At 42.2% G+C, this 18594-nt stretch overlaps 1 protein-coding gene across 2 annotated transcripts in view; it reads right to left on the reverse strand.

Moving 5' to 3' along the window:
* The window catches only part of RFX2 (regulatory factor X2), a 43141-nt gene extending 36853 nt beyond the window's left edge, over positions 1-6288 (reverse strand). For both annotated transcript variants that reach the window (XM_063110938.1, XM_063110939.1), the window contains exons 1-3: positions 6199-6288; positions 3237-3326; positions 1590-1669 (exon numbers count right to left, since the gene is read on the reverse strand). In XM_063110938.1, coding sequence (XP_062967008.1) covers positions 1590-1669; positions 3237-3326; positions 6199-6288 — 260 coding nt within the window. The remainder of the gene's footprint in view (positions 1-1589; positions 1670-3236; positions 3327-6198) is intronic.
* Between the last annotated feature and the right edge of the window lie 12306 nt (positions 6289-18594).

Below are 18594 nucleotides of genomic sequence, written 5' to 3' on the forward strand. Positions count from 1 at the left end.
TTAAACGCCTCATCTGAATTCCAAAGGAAGCTGGCAAAACTTCATGTAAACACTGGAGCCCTGTACACTGAGCATATGCGGCAGTTCTGACATGGTATATGAAATTCAAATGCAAGACGGAGTTCACAACCATCTTCTCTGAAGATATTCAGGATCACAGGGTGACTAATGCAAAAGGGATCATTTAACAATTCTAAGCAGATAAACGGGTTGCATGAGGGAGCTCCTTTGTGGAGATGGAACATACATATCATAGTGGAAGTTACAGAAATCTATACACGGGATAAAACTGCACAGAACTATATACATGCATCCATGCATGAACATGCATCCACACACACAAGCACACATGCACATGTTCACACACACAAATGCGTGTAGCGACTGGTGAAACTGAGTAAGTCCTGTAGGCTAGTGAGTAGTATTGTCCCAATGTCAATTTCATGGTTTTGATTTTGTCCTACAGTCACACACTATGTCAGCACTGGGGGAGGCTGGGGAAAGGGTGCACGGGACTCTACTAGTTTTGCAACTTCCTGTGAATCTATGATTATTTCAAAACAATAAGTTAAATAAAATGGCATAATAGAAAGAATTTCTAAGCTATACCAAGAATTCATCTAAGTAAGATTCCCTTAACATCTGGATTAAAGGATTAACCTTGTATGTTGGGACTGAAATTTTTAAGTTACACTTGACTAATGCCAGACATTGTAAAAGCCGGTTAGCGGTGGTTTCTCCTCATTGGTGAGTAAAAGTTGGTGGCATATCCAAAGCAAAGCCCCCTCTGAGAGGCCCCCTCTGACCCCTGGGAGGCACAGATCTTGTACTGTCCCTTCAAGGTGATATCCATAGAATGGCAGTACGATATCAGAACCAGGAGTGACCTTGGTAAAGCCCACAGACCTTGCTCAGATCTCACCGGCTTTATGTATACTCGTTTGTGGCTGTGTATGTTTCGTGACCATCAGTGTCAGGCATTAAAAAGCCACACAACACCATCAACCACAACTCTGCAGCCACACCCAAACCTCTCGCACAATCCCCACACTTGTGAAGGGAGTCATCAAAACCAAATGGAAACACATGAGCAAGCATCCTACAGAGAGTAGAAAACTCTAGAAGCCCTTGAAAAGTGGAGACTTATCAACATCATAAAAAGCCACAGTTTAACAAAGGTGAGGGTGAGAAAACACGAGAGAAATGGTTTCTAGATTGTGAAGACTGAATCTTCAGACCTAGAAGTTGGGTTAGTTTTTGGTTTTGGCGGCTGGCCGGTATGGGCGTCCAAACACTGGACCTTGGTGTTGTCAGCACCACGTTCTAACTAGCTGAGCTAACTGGCCAGCCCCTTGTTTCGTTTTTTCAAAGACTGCTTCTCTAGCAGTAAAAAATACACAGGTCTGTGATTTCTGAAATCTCCACAGGGATGTGATATCTTAATACAATTTAAATAGGACATAGTGAACATATCCCCAAAAGGATAAGGGAGAGAATTTGTTCCAACATATCCCAAGGTGGAAAGACGCAGGAGAGGTGTGACAGAAGGATTCGGGCATGGAAACTTCTGTGAGAGGAAACATACATACATGGCTCCATTGGTATAGACAGCGTCTCCCCCTTCCACATACTGCACCTGGGCGGGGTACACGTGCTGCACAGGCTGTACCTGAAACAACATTATGTATTTCGTGTTATGGACAGAAGTTTTCTTTTAATTATTTCCACAGTCAGCACTTCTAGAAACAGAGAGAGAGATGGTAATGTAAAGAAGATGTATTCCAAAGGGGCCCAGATGGTTCACAGAATTGCTACTGACTCACACAGCCTCTCTGGGATTTCTGGGAGCTGTGACTCATTCTGTTGTGCTGCATGGGGGCAGCAGGTCAGTGGTCCCCGATCTGTGTATGTGGGGATAGGACAAAGAGAAGTATACCTTCCAGCCAGTGCAGCGGAAGCCAAAAGTTTGGGCAAAACCCCAACCTTGGAGCTCAGGACTGTCCCTGTCATGGGCAGAGGGGTCAAGCTGATTACACCCTATGTGGCCCCTGATACTTCCTATTGGTGGTCCTGGGGCCCCCTCTCTAGCAGAGAGGAGGTGAGAGGCTGTGAAGATCTGAGCAGAGTTGGAAGGAGCAACGTACCTGGCAGTGGGGGGGAGCAATGGGAGGACCCCAGTGCATCCCCACTTTCCTTGTCCCTGCCTCAGCTGAGACATCAGTCCAACACCTTGGCTGATGGCCCCCAAGGGACTCTGGCCCCCCTAGTGGATGCCCAGTACTTTGCATGTGGAACTTCAAACTCTCACCATAGAGGGAATCTTAAAGGACGCCGAGGTCAACCTCACTTTGGGATGATAAGATCAAGGGCCACAGCAGTGGGCTTGCTTGGGTCTCCTGGTGACCCTACTCTAAGCAGGAGCCCCTGGAAGAAAGAGGTGCATTCTCCGGGGTTTCATGGCTCCTTTTAGGCAGGAACCTGATTTGACTTTAATTCATCATTTTATAGAGCATGAGACAGCAAACTCCAGTCTGAGCACCAAATCTGGCCCACTGCTTGTTTTTGTAAATAAAGTTTTATTGGCACACAGCCATGCCCATTTGTTTACATATCACCTGTGGCTACTCCTGTGCTATGACAGCAGAGTGGAGTGGCTGTGCCAGAGACCACCCTGCCTACAAAGACAAAAAATGTACTATTTGGCCTTTTCTAGAAAAGTTTGCTGAATGCTCTTGTAAATTGCTGACTCTCCTTGAGCTGATGACCTGTGTACTATTTGGCCTGTCCACCCATGCTTTCAAGCTTTATTCTTAGATAATTTAATTCACGAGAGGCATTTCCTTGGTCATGCTCTGGTCCAAGGGCAGGGTCCCTGCTTGTGGCTGGGTATGCCTCCCCCAGGGGTTCTGTGTTCCTCCAGCTCCTGGTATCTGCCCACGTCTCTGCCTTACTCTACCTGGCAGGCTCGCTCGCTTACTCACTCCCCAAATGCCTGCTGAATTTATGAATGAACAAAAGATCACCAGCTTTCCTGGCTTGTTGCAAAACTATCTGCAATAAAAGAATTTTTTTTTTCTTTTAACATAGCTTCTGGAAGAATCTTCCAGGTAAGAAACTGAAGATATTAAACACAAAGAAACAGCAACAGTAGAAAAAGATGCATCATTCAGAGATCGTTCTGGATTACTAAGCACTGACCACGCCCCCTGTGGATAGTGCTGTGGTGCTGTCATTACCTGCTGTGGCACCTGTTGAACTCTAGGGAGGGAGATTGGCTGCATCTGAGCTCCTTTGGTAGTGGAGCCCGCTGCCTGGACCAACACCCTCTAAAAGAAGGAGATGAGGGACAGTTAGTGCTTAAAACAAACAAAGACTACAGCTAGAGCTGCAGACACATGCAGAGACATACAGGCACACAAACAACACTGGTATGTACAAAAGTGTGCACACACACACTCACTCCATTCACCACACACATGTACAAGCTCATGGGCACATGAAGCACACACACGTGCACACAGGAGCACATGTGCCTCCACCCCTCTCGCTCACTAGCTTTGCCTCTGTGGGGTCTAGTCCACAAGATGATGCTACCTGTCCCTTGTACAGAGGGGATTGCTGCTGAGGAGGGGGACCTTCTGAGCAGCCATTCACACCACCACCCTGGGAGAGTGCTTTACAGCACCCCACGATTTTGCAGTATACACTGGACTTGTCCCCATTTTATACATGAAGGGAAATGAAGGCCAGAGTGGTCTATAGCCTCAGAAAACTAAATTCTAAAACCAAGATTCGAGTTGCGTTTGGCTTCCTCACTCTCTGACTCCACTGCTCTCTGGTCTCCTAAGGAGAGTCCTCACAGCGTAGCTTTGCTAGTTTGCTCTGAGAACCGATTGGCCACACAAAGCCATGAAAACGTGAAAGGTCAAAATGAACTCCAGAGTCAAGAGAGGACTCGGAGCATTGTGTTTGTGAATTTAGAGCTGGGGCTGTAGAAGCTGTCAACTGTGATGCTGCAACTTTCCAACATGGACCCCAAATGTCACTGGTCATGCTGATTCTGCAATGCTCTGTCTTATAAATGCCAGTGAGTGGTGATGAGTGAGGGTGCACTGTCCTCTAGAATCCACGGAATGTAGCTACAAGATGAAGAAAGCACTAATAAGGCCACCAGCCAGAGGGCATTTGTGTCTCAGCTGAGCTGGGTGCTGTGTGGTTGGAGGGACCCAGCCCTCCCTGAGCTCACCACCGGAGATAAAAAGAACATAGATGCTAAAACATCAACCGGATGAACGTATAAACTAAATGCTATATGTTTGTACGATGGAATATTATTTGGCTACAAAAAGGAAGGAAATTCTGACAACGTGGATGATCTTTGAACACATCACACTCAGTGAAAGATGCCGGACACAAAAGGCCACACGATGTATGATTCTGTTTATGTGAAAAGTCCAGAATAGGAAAGTCCACAAGACAGAAAGTGGAACTGTGGTTGCCAGGGGATGGGGATGGGGAGTGACTGCTGACGGGGATGCCTGGGGCTTCTTTTTGGAGTGATAAGAATGTTCTGGAACTAGATAATGGTGCTGGTCGCACAACTCTGTGAATACACTAAAAACCATTGAATTGTACACTCTAAAATGGCTAATTTTATGTTATGTGAATTTCAACTCAAATAAATAAAAAAACATGAAAGTTTCACATTTGTACACTCTAGCGCTGAGCTGTCCAATTTCGTAGCTACTAGCTGTGCAGCTGTGTGGCCATTTCAATATAAACGTAAAGAGATTTTTAAAAACTGTCAAGTTCAGTTCTTCAGGGGCATGGGCCACACTTCAAGTGCTCAGGAGCCCTGGTGCTGGCGGCTCCCATAATAGACAGCACAAGGTGAGGGGTTGGGTGTGAAGAGCATGCCACATGACTGAGCGAGCAGGAATTCCTTCTTCCGGCCAGGAAACAGCCAGGCAAATTTCTGAGAGCTCGCTGTTTGGAGAAGGCAGTGCAACCTGCTGACCAGAGGGCTCGGAGCTGGTGAGCCTCAGAAAGGGGCCACCAAGATAAGCCCTGGGTGGATGCGGAAGTTGTAGCAGTGACACTGGGACCAGTCCTGCTGTGGCTGCTGCAGAGGGAGGCAGAGTCCACCCAGGCCTGGGGGGCACCTGAGAGAGGGGCTTGGCGAGAAGGATCCCAGGCAGCAAAGGGTGGGAGGGCTGACCCCCCTTGGGCAGGTTCAAGTGTGAAGGGAAACAAATCAATTAGGCCACAGCTCGCTGCAGGATGACAGCATCTCATCATGCCCTCTCAGCACCTCAGATGTCGCTTCCAAGACCCTCCCCACCTGGCTGCCATATTTGCAAGAAATAAAAGCTAAAGATGTCTGACCATACATTCTTTTATTTATTTATTTTTGGGGGGCAGCTGGCTGGTACAGGGATCCAAACCCTTGACCTTGATGTTAGCAACACTGCGCTCTAACCAACTGAGCTAACCGGCCAGCTCTGACCATACATTCTAAATTGAATAAACCGCTTCAATGTCTGCCTTTCTTTTTTGCTGAATTATGGTTTTTTTCACTTTCATCGTTTCTTTTTGCCATGCTCCTTACTCTGAGATTCGTAAATCGTGGGTGATCACATGGCCACAGTGGACCTCTGCACACTTCAACGAGCCTCCAGTCTGTTTCATGTAATCTATGTCACTCACTTTGCGTTTATGTCTACTTTATGGCTTATTTCAATCCGTGATAGAAATCCAGAAGCAGAGAGAGCCATAATGTAAAAATTCTCTCTTTGCAAATCTTAAAGAATGTATTAATTCTAATGGTAGATTCCATTTGGAATCAAGTCCTAAGAATTCTAACATCTTTTGCCTTATGCACAAAGTCTTTCTGTGCAAAAGGGTCATTTACAAGTACAAGAAGACTTCCATTGAAAGATCAGAAGAGACTAAGTCGGATTCAGGGGAGTGGTTTCTTTTTCAATTTGTATCATTTCCCTGGTGGGACCTTTTTTAACAGTGAAAAAGCCAAGTAATGCGAAGGAAGATGTGCCCATTTCCACAGTGGTGGGCTTGGGGTTGAAAAGTCCATTCAGAAAAACACAGCCTCCTTTCTCTGCTGATTCATGTCGTTTTCCCCACTGTGGCCGCTCTGGTTTGTCCCAGAGTACCCAAGCAGCATGGCGGGGCCACTGTTACCTGCGGGGAGGCGGGCACAGGCTGGGCTGCCGCCGACGGACGCAGAGCCACGGAAGCTGGTGAATCCGATCCACTCTCGGAATTCTGCATGCTCAGTTCTAAAGAAAGGTCCAGAGACAGTGAATGGGCAGGGGTTGCAAGCGTGAAGGCAACTTAGGATAAGTACAAGGGAGGCAATCAGTAATGACCCACGGTCTTCAAAGCTGAAATGCAGAGACCCTGGCAGTACTGGGCAAGTAAGATGGGGGGCAGTTTGCACAATTCTTCCATAGAATGAGTGGGGGAGGCGGGGAGAGGGGAGAGAGAATGGTTTTCCAGATATAAAATCAAAAAAGCTCTGTGTCACTGAACAATGACAGGAATTCCTCAATGGAAGGCCAGGAACAACAGCTTCTCCTCTTTCCAGGTCTGATCAGGTTGAACTATTTTGAAAGACTCATTCTATTGTCTTATTTATCCAGCAAATAGAAAGTTCTTAATGGATGATTGCCATTTGGGGAGTATCTGCTCAACGCCACCACTGGAGAAACCCTAAGACGGGGCTGGATACTTCGCTGCTGTGGAGGGGCTCTTCTGTGCGCTGTGGAATGTTGAGCAGTGTTCCTTGCCTCTATCCATCCATCCCAGGAGCACCCCCTCCTCAAGTTGTGACAACCACAAATGTCTCCAGACATTGCCCGATATCCATTAGGGGGCAAAATTGCTCCCAGTTGAGAACCACTGGCCTAGGGACAAAAAAGTAATCTGCAGAGGGAGCAAAGAAATGGAGCACTTTATCCTGGGCTAGAAAAAGTCCTCAGGAATTTTAGCAGTAAGTGAAAATTACCTTCTGTTCATAGAGACCTTTGCCCATAGGAAAGCTCAAAGGTATACTTCTTTGCCGTTAGATGCAAACTTCTTTCAAATGGGTAGTTTAAAAATTCTATACAAAAAGACTCATTTAACATCAGGACAAAGTGGAAGATGAATTCATTCTACGAAATGCTAAAAGTCAAACTCTTCACTTTTAAATAAACAACCAGCTACCTTAAGTATTTGAGAAGCACTTAAATATGCAAACTTAAGGGAGGGGATGACTTGGTAACGAGGCATGCCTATTCCCCACATCCTGGTCTTAGCTCTGAGCACGTCACGCACGAGGTGTTGGGTCTCTATGGTTCCTCCTGCCTCATGGGGCGCGATGAGGACTCAACTGTACACACATCACAGCGCTCATGAAACTCAGAATGCAAGAAACATTTGCTAGAATTTTTATGTTTCTCTACTACCCCAGGAATTCCCACCTCTAAGAATGAGTAAAGAACTGGAAAAAAAAAAAAAAAAGCTTTCTTTCTAAAATGTAAAACAAAACTGATAACAGATTAAACTAACTTGCCTAAGGAAAGCAGAAAGAGGTGTGTACTTGTTTGAACCCAAGTGTGCTGGTTTAATTCCATTGTCTGGTACTATCCTCTGACTTCCCTCCTTTCCTCTCCCAAACACCTTTGGTGCCACTGAGAGCCACTGGAGGACCCGTTACCTGTGCCAGTCATTTTTCTGTTCTGTGTGAGCTTGATTCGGTTCTTACCACTAGATGTCCCCAGAGCCACATGGTGATTGGTTGGGATATTAATTAAATAAAGCTTTACTTAGCCTGACTCCTCCTAAGCTCTTTCCCTCTTTCAAAAGATTGTGAATTTCTAATAGTGTATTTCCTGGGTCTTCAACTTTCTCTCACTCCTTGACAGAACTGACCTTTGGAATTTTTTCTACTGGAAGCTGCTTAATTGAGGTCTTATATTTACAGTTTTTTCCTAAATGTTTAAATCAGTCATTTGCATACATACACCATGGTGTGCTCCTCTGAAGCCAAAAAGTGGGTAATGTCAGTGACACTAGGAGGAAATAATTTGATGGCAGTGTCAGGGGACAGAGTTCAGAATGCCGGGGGAGACATGCTGGAAGAGAGCCATGGAGGGGGTGAGCCCCCAAATCTGTCTACAAAATCCACCTGATTCTTTGGCCAACTGACTAAACCACACAGTTGTGGGGGAGTTACCAGGGATCGTGGGGAAAAATGAGTAGCTCAAAGATGACAGAACTTAAGTGGAGATTTTAGTTACTGTCTGCTGCAGGACAGAGTTTGAATCCAGCCAAGTTAGCTGCCTTCAGGGGAACTCAGCGGAGAGTCTACAATATATTATTCATGATGTCCAGGACCCAATAAAAATCATGAGCTGTGACAAGAAACAGAAATGTAACCTATGCTCAAAGAAACAAAACAAAACAGAAGTCAATTTCAACCAAACCCAAGATAATCCAGATGATACAGATAGCAGACAAGGAGTAAAGCAGCTACTAAAAACATGTTCAAGAGCTCAAAGTAAGTTATATACATAACGAATGAACATATGGGAATCTCAACTAAGAAACAGAAACTATAAAAAAGAACCAAATAGAAATTCGGGAGCTGAAAAGTACAATGGTTGAAATGAAATGTTCCCTAGATGTGCTTTACAGCTGATTAGAGATGGCAGAAGGAAGAGTCAGTGAACTTGAAGACACATCAATAGAATTTACCCAATCTGAAGAACCAAGAGAACAAAAATGAAGAAAAACAAATAGAACAAGCAGACTAATGTATATGTAACTGGAGTTCCAAAAGAAAAGGAGAGAATGAAAGAGAAAAAGTATTGACGAATGGCCAAACACCTCTTAAATTTGGTGAAAGACATCAACTTAGAGGTCCAAGAAGCTCAATAAACCCCAAGAAGGGCAAATACAAAGAAAACCAGCTTACATGTGTCATGGTTAAACAGCTAAAATAAAAGAAATAAGTTGAAAATCTTGAAATCAGAGAAAAACAATATACTTGTATTACATTTAGGGGAACAATAGCATGGATGATGACTGACTGCTCATCAGTAACCATGGCAACCAGAAGACAATGGAATGACATATGACATCGTTAATGTGCTGGGGGAAAAAACCTGTCAACCTAGAATTCTATATACAGCAAAACTATTCTAAAAAAATGAAGGTGAAATAAGGACATTTTCAGATAAATGAAACCTGATAAAATTTTACTGCTTACACTATGAGAAATGCTAAAAGAAGTTCTTCAGGATGAAGGGAAATAATGCCAGATGGTAAACTTGAATCAAAAAGAAGAAATAAAGAGCACTCAAAATGATTTAACATGCAGGTAATTATAAAAGACTGTGTTCTTTTCTTCTCTTAATTTCTTTAAAATATATATTAACTATTTAACAAAAACTTTAGAATACTCCATGGTGGGGTTTATAACATATGTAGACATAATCTATATGACAATAATAGCACAAAGGATGAAAGTAGATTGAACTGTAAATGCAAGGTTCTTGTATTTTACATGAAGTAGTACCATATTAACTCTACGTAGATTGTGATGAATTAACAATGTATATGTAAATCTCTAAAGCCACCGCTAAAAAAGAAATACAGAAAGGTATAGCTAAAAAACTAATAGAGGAATCAAATGAAATCCCACTAAACACATTTGACTATCCCAAAAGAAGGCAAGAAATAAAGAACAAAGGAACAAAAAATATATGAAACAAATAGAAAACAAATAGCAAAATGGTTTTCCTAAATCCAGACATGTTAATAATTATATTAAATGTAAATAGACTAAACAATTGAATAAAAAGGCAAAAATGTTGCACCTAGATAACAATATTTCATTATATGCTCCCTAAAAGTCACCCTCCTTAAAAATAAAGGCAGGGCCGACCCCATGGCTCATTCAGGAGAGTGCAGCGCTGGTAGCGCCGAGGCCGCGGGTTCAGATCCTATATAGGGATGGCCAGTGTGCTCACTGGCTGAGAGTGGTGCAGACAACACCGTGCCAGGGGTTGTGATCCCCTTACTGGTCAAAAAATAAAATAAATAAAATAAAAATAAAGGCAAACACAGGTTGAAAGGAACAAGATGGAAAAAATATATACCATCAAACTCTAATCTTAAGAAAGCTAGAATGGCTATAATAATCAAACAAAATAAACTTCAGGACAAGGAATACACTAGAGATATAACGTCATGATGATAAAATTATCAGTTTATTAGGATGACATAATCACTACAGATGAGTATGCACCTAGTAATGCAGCTTTAAATATATGAAGCAAAAATTAACAGAACTAAATGAAGAAATAGATAAATAAACAATCATTGTTGAAGACTTTAAACATCATTCAGTAATTTTGATAAAATAACTAAATAAAAATACCAGTAAGGATATAGAGTATCTGAATGACACTATCAACCACATTGATCTAGACATTTATAGACCATTACAATAAAAACCTGCACATTATTTTCAAATTCACATGGAATATTCACTCCAATGGGTCATATTCTGGGCCATAAAGCAAGTCTCAATACATTTCAAAGACTAAAATTATACAGAGCATGTATATACTTGACCACAAAAAAAGAAGAGGTCAATAAGATAGTTAGAAAAATGCCAAATACTTAGAAAATTTAAAATATATTTCTAAAATTACCCATAGGTCAAAGAATTAACCACAGAGGAATTAGAAAATATTTTGAACTGAATGATAATAAAAACACCCCATATCAGAATTGGTGGGATACACCTAAAACAGTGCTTAGAGGGAACTTTTTAAACTTTATATGCTTATATTAGAAAGAAATGTTTATGGATCAATCATTTACATTTTCAACCTTATGAAGAAGCTATAAAAAGACAAGCAAATGAAACTTAAGCAGAAAGAAGGAAAAATAATAAAGAACACAACAAAATAAAAAAGCTCTACAAACAATGGAGAAAATGAACAAAACCAAAATTTCAACAAAATTGAAATTTCTTCAGAAAAAGAAATAAGCTATTAAGTCATAAAAAGACATGGAAGAAATATAAACACCTATTACTAAATTAAAGAAGCCAATCTGGAAAGGCTACATATTGTATGATTCCAATTATATGACATTTTGGAAAAGGCAAAACTATACAGACAGTTAAAAAATATATATCAGTGGCTGCCAGGGGCTTGAGGGGGAGGGGAAGAATGGGTAGGCAGAGAACAGAGGATTTTTAGGGCAATGAAGATACTCTATATGGTACTATTATGGTGGATACACATCATTATACATTTGTCAGAACCCACAGAATGTACAAAACCAAGAGTGAAACTTGACGTAGACTATGGAGTCTAGGTGATTATGCTGTGTCAGTGCAGATTTCATCAACTAATGAATGTACCGTCCTGGTTTGGGAGATGTTGATACTGGGGGGCAGGGGCTTTGCATGTGTGGAGTCAGGGGGCATTTGGGAAATGTCTGTACCTTCCTCTCAATTTTGCTGTGAACCCACAACTGGTCTAAAAATTTTAAATAAAAAAAAGAAAGAAAGAAAAAAAGATTAATTGATAGCCCCCTAGAAAGACTGATAAAAAAGGAAAAGGAAAAAAAAGAAGAAAAATTGCATATATCAGGAATGAAATGAGATATACCACTACAGATTCTACTCAAATCAAAATGATATTAAGGAACTATTACAAACAACTTTAGCCAATAAATTCAACAACTTAGATCAAATGAACACTTCTTTGAAAAATACAACATACTAAAACTGACATAAGATGAAATAGAAAATATGAATGTTATATATCTCACAAAGAAACTGAATATGTTACTGAAATTCTCCCTACAAAGAAAACTTCAGGAACAGAGAGTTTTACTAGTGAATGCCATCAAATACTAAAAAAGAAATTAATACTCAAATTCCATCAGAAAATAAGAAAAGGAAGACTTTACAACTCATTTTATGAGGTCAGTAAACCCAGATATAAAAACTTGATAAAGAGATTACAAGAAAAGTATTTAGACCATATCTATCATGAACATATATGCAAAAATTATTAACAAAATATTATATATATGTATATAACCAATATATAACCAATATAACCCATACTTATATTGTCAATTGATTTTTGTTGTTGTTGTTGTTGTTGTCATTTTTTCGTGACCGGCACTCAGCCAGTGAGTGCACCGGTCATTCCTATATAGGATCCGAACCCGCGGCGGGAGCGTCGCCGCGCTCCCAGCGCAGCACTCTACCAAGTGCGCCACGGGCTTGGCCCGATTTTTTTTTTCTAATGGAGCCCCAGCTTTTTTCTTCCTCAATTGACTTTTGACAAGGCAATTCAACAGAGAAAGAAAAGTCTTTTAAACAAATGGTGCTGGATCAACAGGATATCCATTTTGGGGGAAAAAATGAACCCTGATCCCTTGCCTTGCACCATACACAATAATGATTTCGAGTTAGATCACAGACTCACACATAAAGTGAAAAATATAAAACTTTTAAGAGAAAACACAGGGGTCAGGCAAAGGTTTCTTAGGATGCAGAAAGCAATAAGCACAAAAGAAAAACTTAATAAATCAGATTTCATCAAATTTTAGAACTTCTGCTCATTAAGAGACTTTGTTTAAGAACATGAATAGGTTAGCCACGTTTGGGAGAAAATATTTGCAAAACAGGTATCTGACAAAGGGCTTTTATCTGCAATATATAAAAAGCTCCTACAACTCAATAATAAGATAAGTAATCTAATAGTAAAAATGGGTAGAAGACTTAAAACAGGCACTTCACAAAGAAAGACACAGATGTCCAAAAAGTACATAAAATAGTGTGTGACCTTGTTAGTCACTAGAGAAATGAAAATTCAAACCACAACCAGATACCACCAAACACTTACTAGAATGGTTAAAATAAACAATTCTGACAACATACAATGTTGTGAGCACATGGGGCAACTGAAATTCACATGTTGTTTGTGGGGATGTGAAAGGATACAACCACATTTGGAAAAGGTTTGGCAGTTTTCTAGAAAGTTAAACTTACCCTTTAACTACAAATTCCTCTCCTAGGTATTTATCCAGAGACACAAACACATGTCCTCAAAAAGAAAACCTGTACGAGCATGTTCCCAGCAGTTTCATTCACAAGAGCCAAAAAGTAGAAACAACCCAAGTGTTCCTCATCAGAAGAATGGATGAGAAATTGTAGACTGTGATAACTTAAAGATACATATTATAATCCCTAAAACAACAATTACAAAAAAAATGTATAGCTGAAAAGTTAATAGAGGAATACTATTCATTAATAGAAAGGAATGAACTGCTGATATTCATAACACATGGATAAATCTCAAAATCATCATGCTTAGTGAAAGAAGCTCATCCCAAAAGAGTATATAATGCAGAATGCACAAAACTAATTTAAGTTTAAAAAAGCATAATGGCAGGAGGTGGGATTGACTGGGAAGGGACAGAAGGAACTTTCTAGGGAGATGGCACATTCTGTATGATAATTGCGTATGAGTTACTTGGAGTATCCATTTGTCAAAATTAGCTACCTAAGATTTGTGCATTTACTAAATGTAAATTTTAACCAAAAATACAACGAAAAAACCCCAAACTGAGTGGAGGATGGGGAGTGGGGATGTAGGTGGTACGGGAACGGCAGACCACCAACAACCATAGAGGGTGATGGCTACATGGGGCTCATTGTACTGTGTATTAACTTTGAAGATGTTTGAAACAATCAACAGAGTGAAAAGACAACCTACAGAATGGGAAAAATACCTGCAAACTATATATCCAACAAGAGATTAATATACAGAATATGCAAGGAACTCAAACAATTTAACAGTAAAAAAACCAAATAACACAATTAAAAAATGGGCAAAGGAGCTCAATAGGCATTTCTCAACGAAAGATGCACAAATGGCCAACAGACACATTAAAAAATGCTCAACATCACTAAGCATCAGGAAAATGCAAATCAAAACCACATTGAGATATCATCTCACTCCAGTTAGACTGGCTATTATCAAAAAGAAAGAGAATGACAAATGCTGGCAAGGATGCAGAGAAAGGGGACCTCTCCTACACTTGGTGGGACTGTAAATTGGTGCAGCCATTATGGAAAACAGTACGGAAGTTCCTCAGACAATTACAGATAAAACTGCCATGCAATCCAGCAATCCCACTGCTGGGTGCCCAAAGGAATGGAAATCATCATGTCGAAGGGACACCTGCATTCCCATGCTCATCATAGCTCTATTTAAAATAGCCAAGATATGAAACCAACCTAAATGTCCATCCACGGGTGACTGGATAGGGAAAATGTGGTAAATATACACAATGGAATACAACTCAGCCATAAAAAAGAATGAAATTCTGCTATTGGCATCAACATGGATGAGCATGGAGAAAATTATGTTAAGTAAACCAGGCTCAGAAAGAGAAATACCACGTCCTCACTCATATGTGGAAGCCAAAAATAAAAAAGAAAGAAAGAGAGAGAAAGAAAGAAAGGACAGTCATGATACTATACTGAACTTTCAAAAGGAGAGAAGAGAACTGTGGTTACTAGAGGTGGGAAGCGGGGGGAGGGATTTAATGAAAAATTGGTTAACGGACACAAAGAATGATTACGTTTTGTAAGGATGAATATGCTAATTATCCTGATTTAATCATCACATACTGTACACAGGTATTGATATTCAACTCTACCCCACAAATATGTATAATCAATTATGTTTCAACTGAAAAAAGAAACAAATAAAATAAAATAGTACAGACTATATTAAGTACAAAAAAAAGTCCATAATAAAAAGTTACACACAAAATCCAGCAATTAACTGTCAGCTCAAAAGAATGAGCGGGAGCACATTCTATCGCTGCTTTTCTCAGCCCTTCAGGGTGAGAGAACCCTCCAGAAGGTGTGAAGCTGGATCTTGAATAACTCCTCCACCTGGCAGAAGAGGGGGCGCCAGAGGAAGGGAGGTGGCAAGGCCCCATGCACACAGCATCACTGAGTCACATTCGACATAAAGTCAATGGGGCACAAGAAGTGGAGTGCCCTTCCGGCCTCCAGTTTGGGAATCCCTGAATCCAGCCCGGTATAGTAGGTATAAGTGAGTGAAGGGCTGTGCTTCAGCTCTGAACCTGAATTTGCCCTGGGAACTGGGAATCATCCAGTTACCATCCTCCCACCCTTGCTCTATCCCATTTCTCTCCTGTTTTTCTTCCCAAGGAGGGGACCTGGGCAGTCATTCTCAGACTACCTTCGCCTGCATCCCCTTAGACTGGGCCTTGGGAGCCTCAGAATGGCCAATAAAAAGGAGAGGGGCTGCGAACATGACCTGTCAGCCAGCCTAGCCCAGCCCAGCCCAGCTCAGCCCAGCCAACAGGCTGGTTGGCCCGAAGCTCCCTCGTGGCTCAGAAACATGCATGGAGTGTCATTTATAAGCTGAGCACGTTTCATTTGCCATCTGGTCCAAGACAAGGGCAGGCAAGAAATAAAGTGGGAAAGTACAGAGTGAGCGGAGCAATTTCCCCTCACTGGCCGGCACAAGCATTTGGAATCCACCAAACACGCATTTGACCTTGAACCGAAGGTTCAAGTGAACAAAATGCGCATTTGACCTTTTGGAGACGCTGCTGAGTAAAACTCACCGGTGAGAACATCTACTCTGGTTTCTTGGTTTATGTGAGGGGGCAAAGGAGAGACGCGACTTGCAGCAGCCCTGGGTTACGGCTGCGATGAATGAATCTGCCTGGGCATAAAGGGAAGAGGCTTCTGTTTACAGGAAAATACTCCAATCACCTAGTAACCAGTAATGTCAGGAAAGGAAATGCAGAAAATGCTGAGAGCAATTTCTGGGCCCTGTTCCTGGCTCAGCCGCTGACTCACTGTGACCTTAAACAATCTCTTTTTTCTATTTCTGATCCTCCATATACCAAATGGAGCCATCACCTGCCTTACAACATTTTGTCATCTTTGGGGATAGTTAAGGAAGAGCAAGCGAAGTGGTTTTTAGTTACCTTCATTCTGATTGGCCAACTGACCTTTGCTCTGGGGAGACACATAGGTTTATCCTCTCCTGGTACTCGGTGGTGTTCCAATGGCCCAGAGTTCATTTGCCCCAAGAAAGCAATTAATTTCTTCCCTCTGAACAAGAAGGAGCAAGCCCAGAACACTCTCAGGAGTACTGGTTGTTTCAAAGCCCAGTTTCTACCCCTGCTCGTCTTAACATTCTGAGTGTCATGATGGTGACCAGGAACATCGTGTCCATTTCTGTCTCTTGGGTACCCTTGAATCTGAGGGCTGGGTCTCAGGAGCAAGTGACACGTGTTTTATATAGTGTGTCTCCACTGTCCACACTTGCCTGTGGCCCCTGCTCCAGGCATGAAGAGGATGCTCATAGATTTGGGGAGCTAAATGTCCATCTCCTTCTTGCCAAAAAGTGCATTCTTTTATGCTCCCAACATAAAATGGGAGGTCCCCAGGACCCAATGGGCATGAATGCAGAGTGTCTTACCCTTGGCACCATGGATGTGTGGGGCCGGATCATTCCCTGTGGTGGAGGCTGTTCTGGGCACTGGAGCACCCTCCAGTTGTGACCACAGATGTCCCTAGACATTGCCAAGTGTCCCCTGGGGGGCAGAGGGACCTGGTTGAGAACCACTGTCCTCAAGAGATGCATGATGTCTGAAAAGGGGACCAGACAAACGGCCCTTGAGTAAAATATAAACCTGGGACCTGTGAAGAACAGGAAGAACAGGGCCGACCCCATGGCGCACTTGGGAGAGTGCGGCGCTGGGAGCGCAGCAGTGCTCCCGCCCACGGGTTCGGATCCTATATAAGGATGGCCGGTGCGCTGCTCACTGGCTGAGCGCAGTGCGGCCGGTCACAAAAAGACAAAAAAAAAAAACAAAAAAACAAAAAAACAGGAAGAACAAGGAGGATACTGCAGGACACGAAATTGTTACAATTTAGCCAGACAAGGAATGTGGAATTAGAGGGGAAAAACAAACTGGACCCTTTAAAGGCTCCCCACTATTTTCCAGAGTAGCAAATTCTAACTTACACCAAGGGCGACCCATTATTCCTTCTTTGCCTGAACCATCTGGGTGCCCTGTCACTCTTTAGTCACTTTTTCGTGGTTTTTTTTTTTTTTTCTTTTGCAGTAAAGGACTTTCAAGGATGGGAGCTGGCCTGAGTTTCTCTGAAATAAAGTATCTTCAGAATTCGAATTCCTTTTTCTTTTGGTAAGAATTGGGCTTCTGTTTCTGTTTTCTTCTCAGCAGCCAAACTTTCCCTCCTTTCTCTAGCAGAAGGTCAGAACCAGGGCCTTGGTCACTGGCCTTCTGAAGGGCTCTAGGCAGGACGAGGGGGCTGGGAGGCACCCCGGCAGCCCATCAGGCACAGGTTCTAATCTGCAGAGGTGACACTGACCAGGTCTCCTCTAACCCAAGGGACGCCTGTCATGAGGGGGAAAATACCCAACCACTTCCCTTTTAAAGAGATGTCATTAGACTATTAATATAAAAATTGTCCAAACTAAGGTATGGCTGCCTTATCTCTGATGTTGTCTGATGTTTATTGCCATTAACAATGTAATGAATTCAGGGAAATTTGAATTAAAAAATCACCGAGACTTCACTGACCAAGTACTCTTTTGGCAGCCAACCTGGTTCCATTGCTTATTAGTAATAACTCAAACACTACAAAACTTGGTTTCCAGGAAATGGAAATTCTCCCTAAGTGAGGGGGTGCCCCGAAGTTCACCACATCTGAGTGAATGGAAATTAGATGCTGAGTTGGAAACTGACCGCCAGCCCCTTATCCATCCTTGAAGAAGTGACACACACACACACATGTGAACACACACACACATGCACACATACATACATACCATTCCACACAGGCTTACTGAAAAAAATGGCCAAAACCACTCATAAGACACTTGTCATTTTCTTATTCCAGACATTTTCCTATTAAACCAAATGTTGACTATTCTCAATAAACAAAAATCAATGATTCTTATAGTAAAAAGTGGGGCTATGTTTACATACTTACAAACACCCATATAGAAGAAAACCTTGAAATAGTTTTTTTCTGTAGATACTTTTCTCTTCTGAGGATTCTGCTCTGAAATTGTACCCATTGTCCCACTTTCTGATGCCACCTCTGCACCTGCCAGCTATCAGCCAGCACCCTGTTATGTGATCTCTTCTGCCTCCTGTATCCCCAATCCCGTCCCCTTTGCCTCTTCTCTTCTGCTGATCCCTCCTGGCCTCAGTCCTCCTCTGTCCCATCACCTCCTCACATTTCTAGCCCTCTTAGCATCTTTGACTCCCATTTGTGTACCGTCTATGGTGGCTTCTGTGCTACAGCGGCAGAGCTGAGGAGCTGTGACAGAGGTTAGCAAAAGCCTAAAATATTTACTCTCTGGCCTTTTACAGAAAAAGGCTGCTGGGCCCCTTCTAGAAGGTTCTAGAGCCTTCCATCTAGCTCCCTTGGAGGACCTATCAGTCAGGCCTGCACTTGGCCTCTGC

Source organism: Cynocephalus volans, chromosome 10 (assembly GCF_027409185.1).
Source record: "Cynocephalus volans isolate mCynVol1 chromosome 10, mCynVol1.pri, whole genome shotgun sequence".
Classification (NCBI taxonomy): Eukaryota; Metazoa; Chordata; class Mammalia; order Dermoptera; family Cynocephalidae; genus Cynocephalus; species Cynocephalus volans.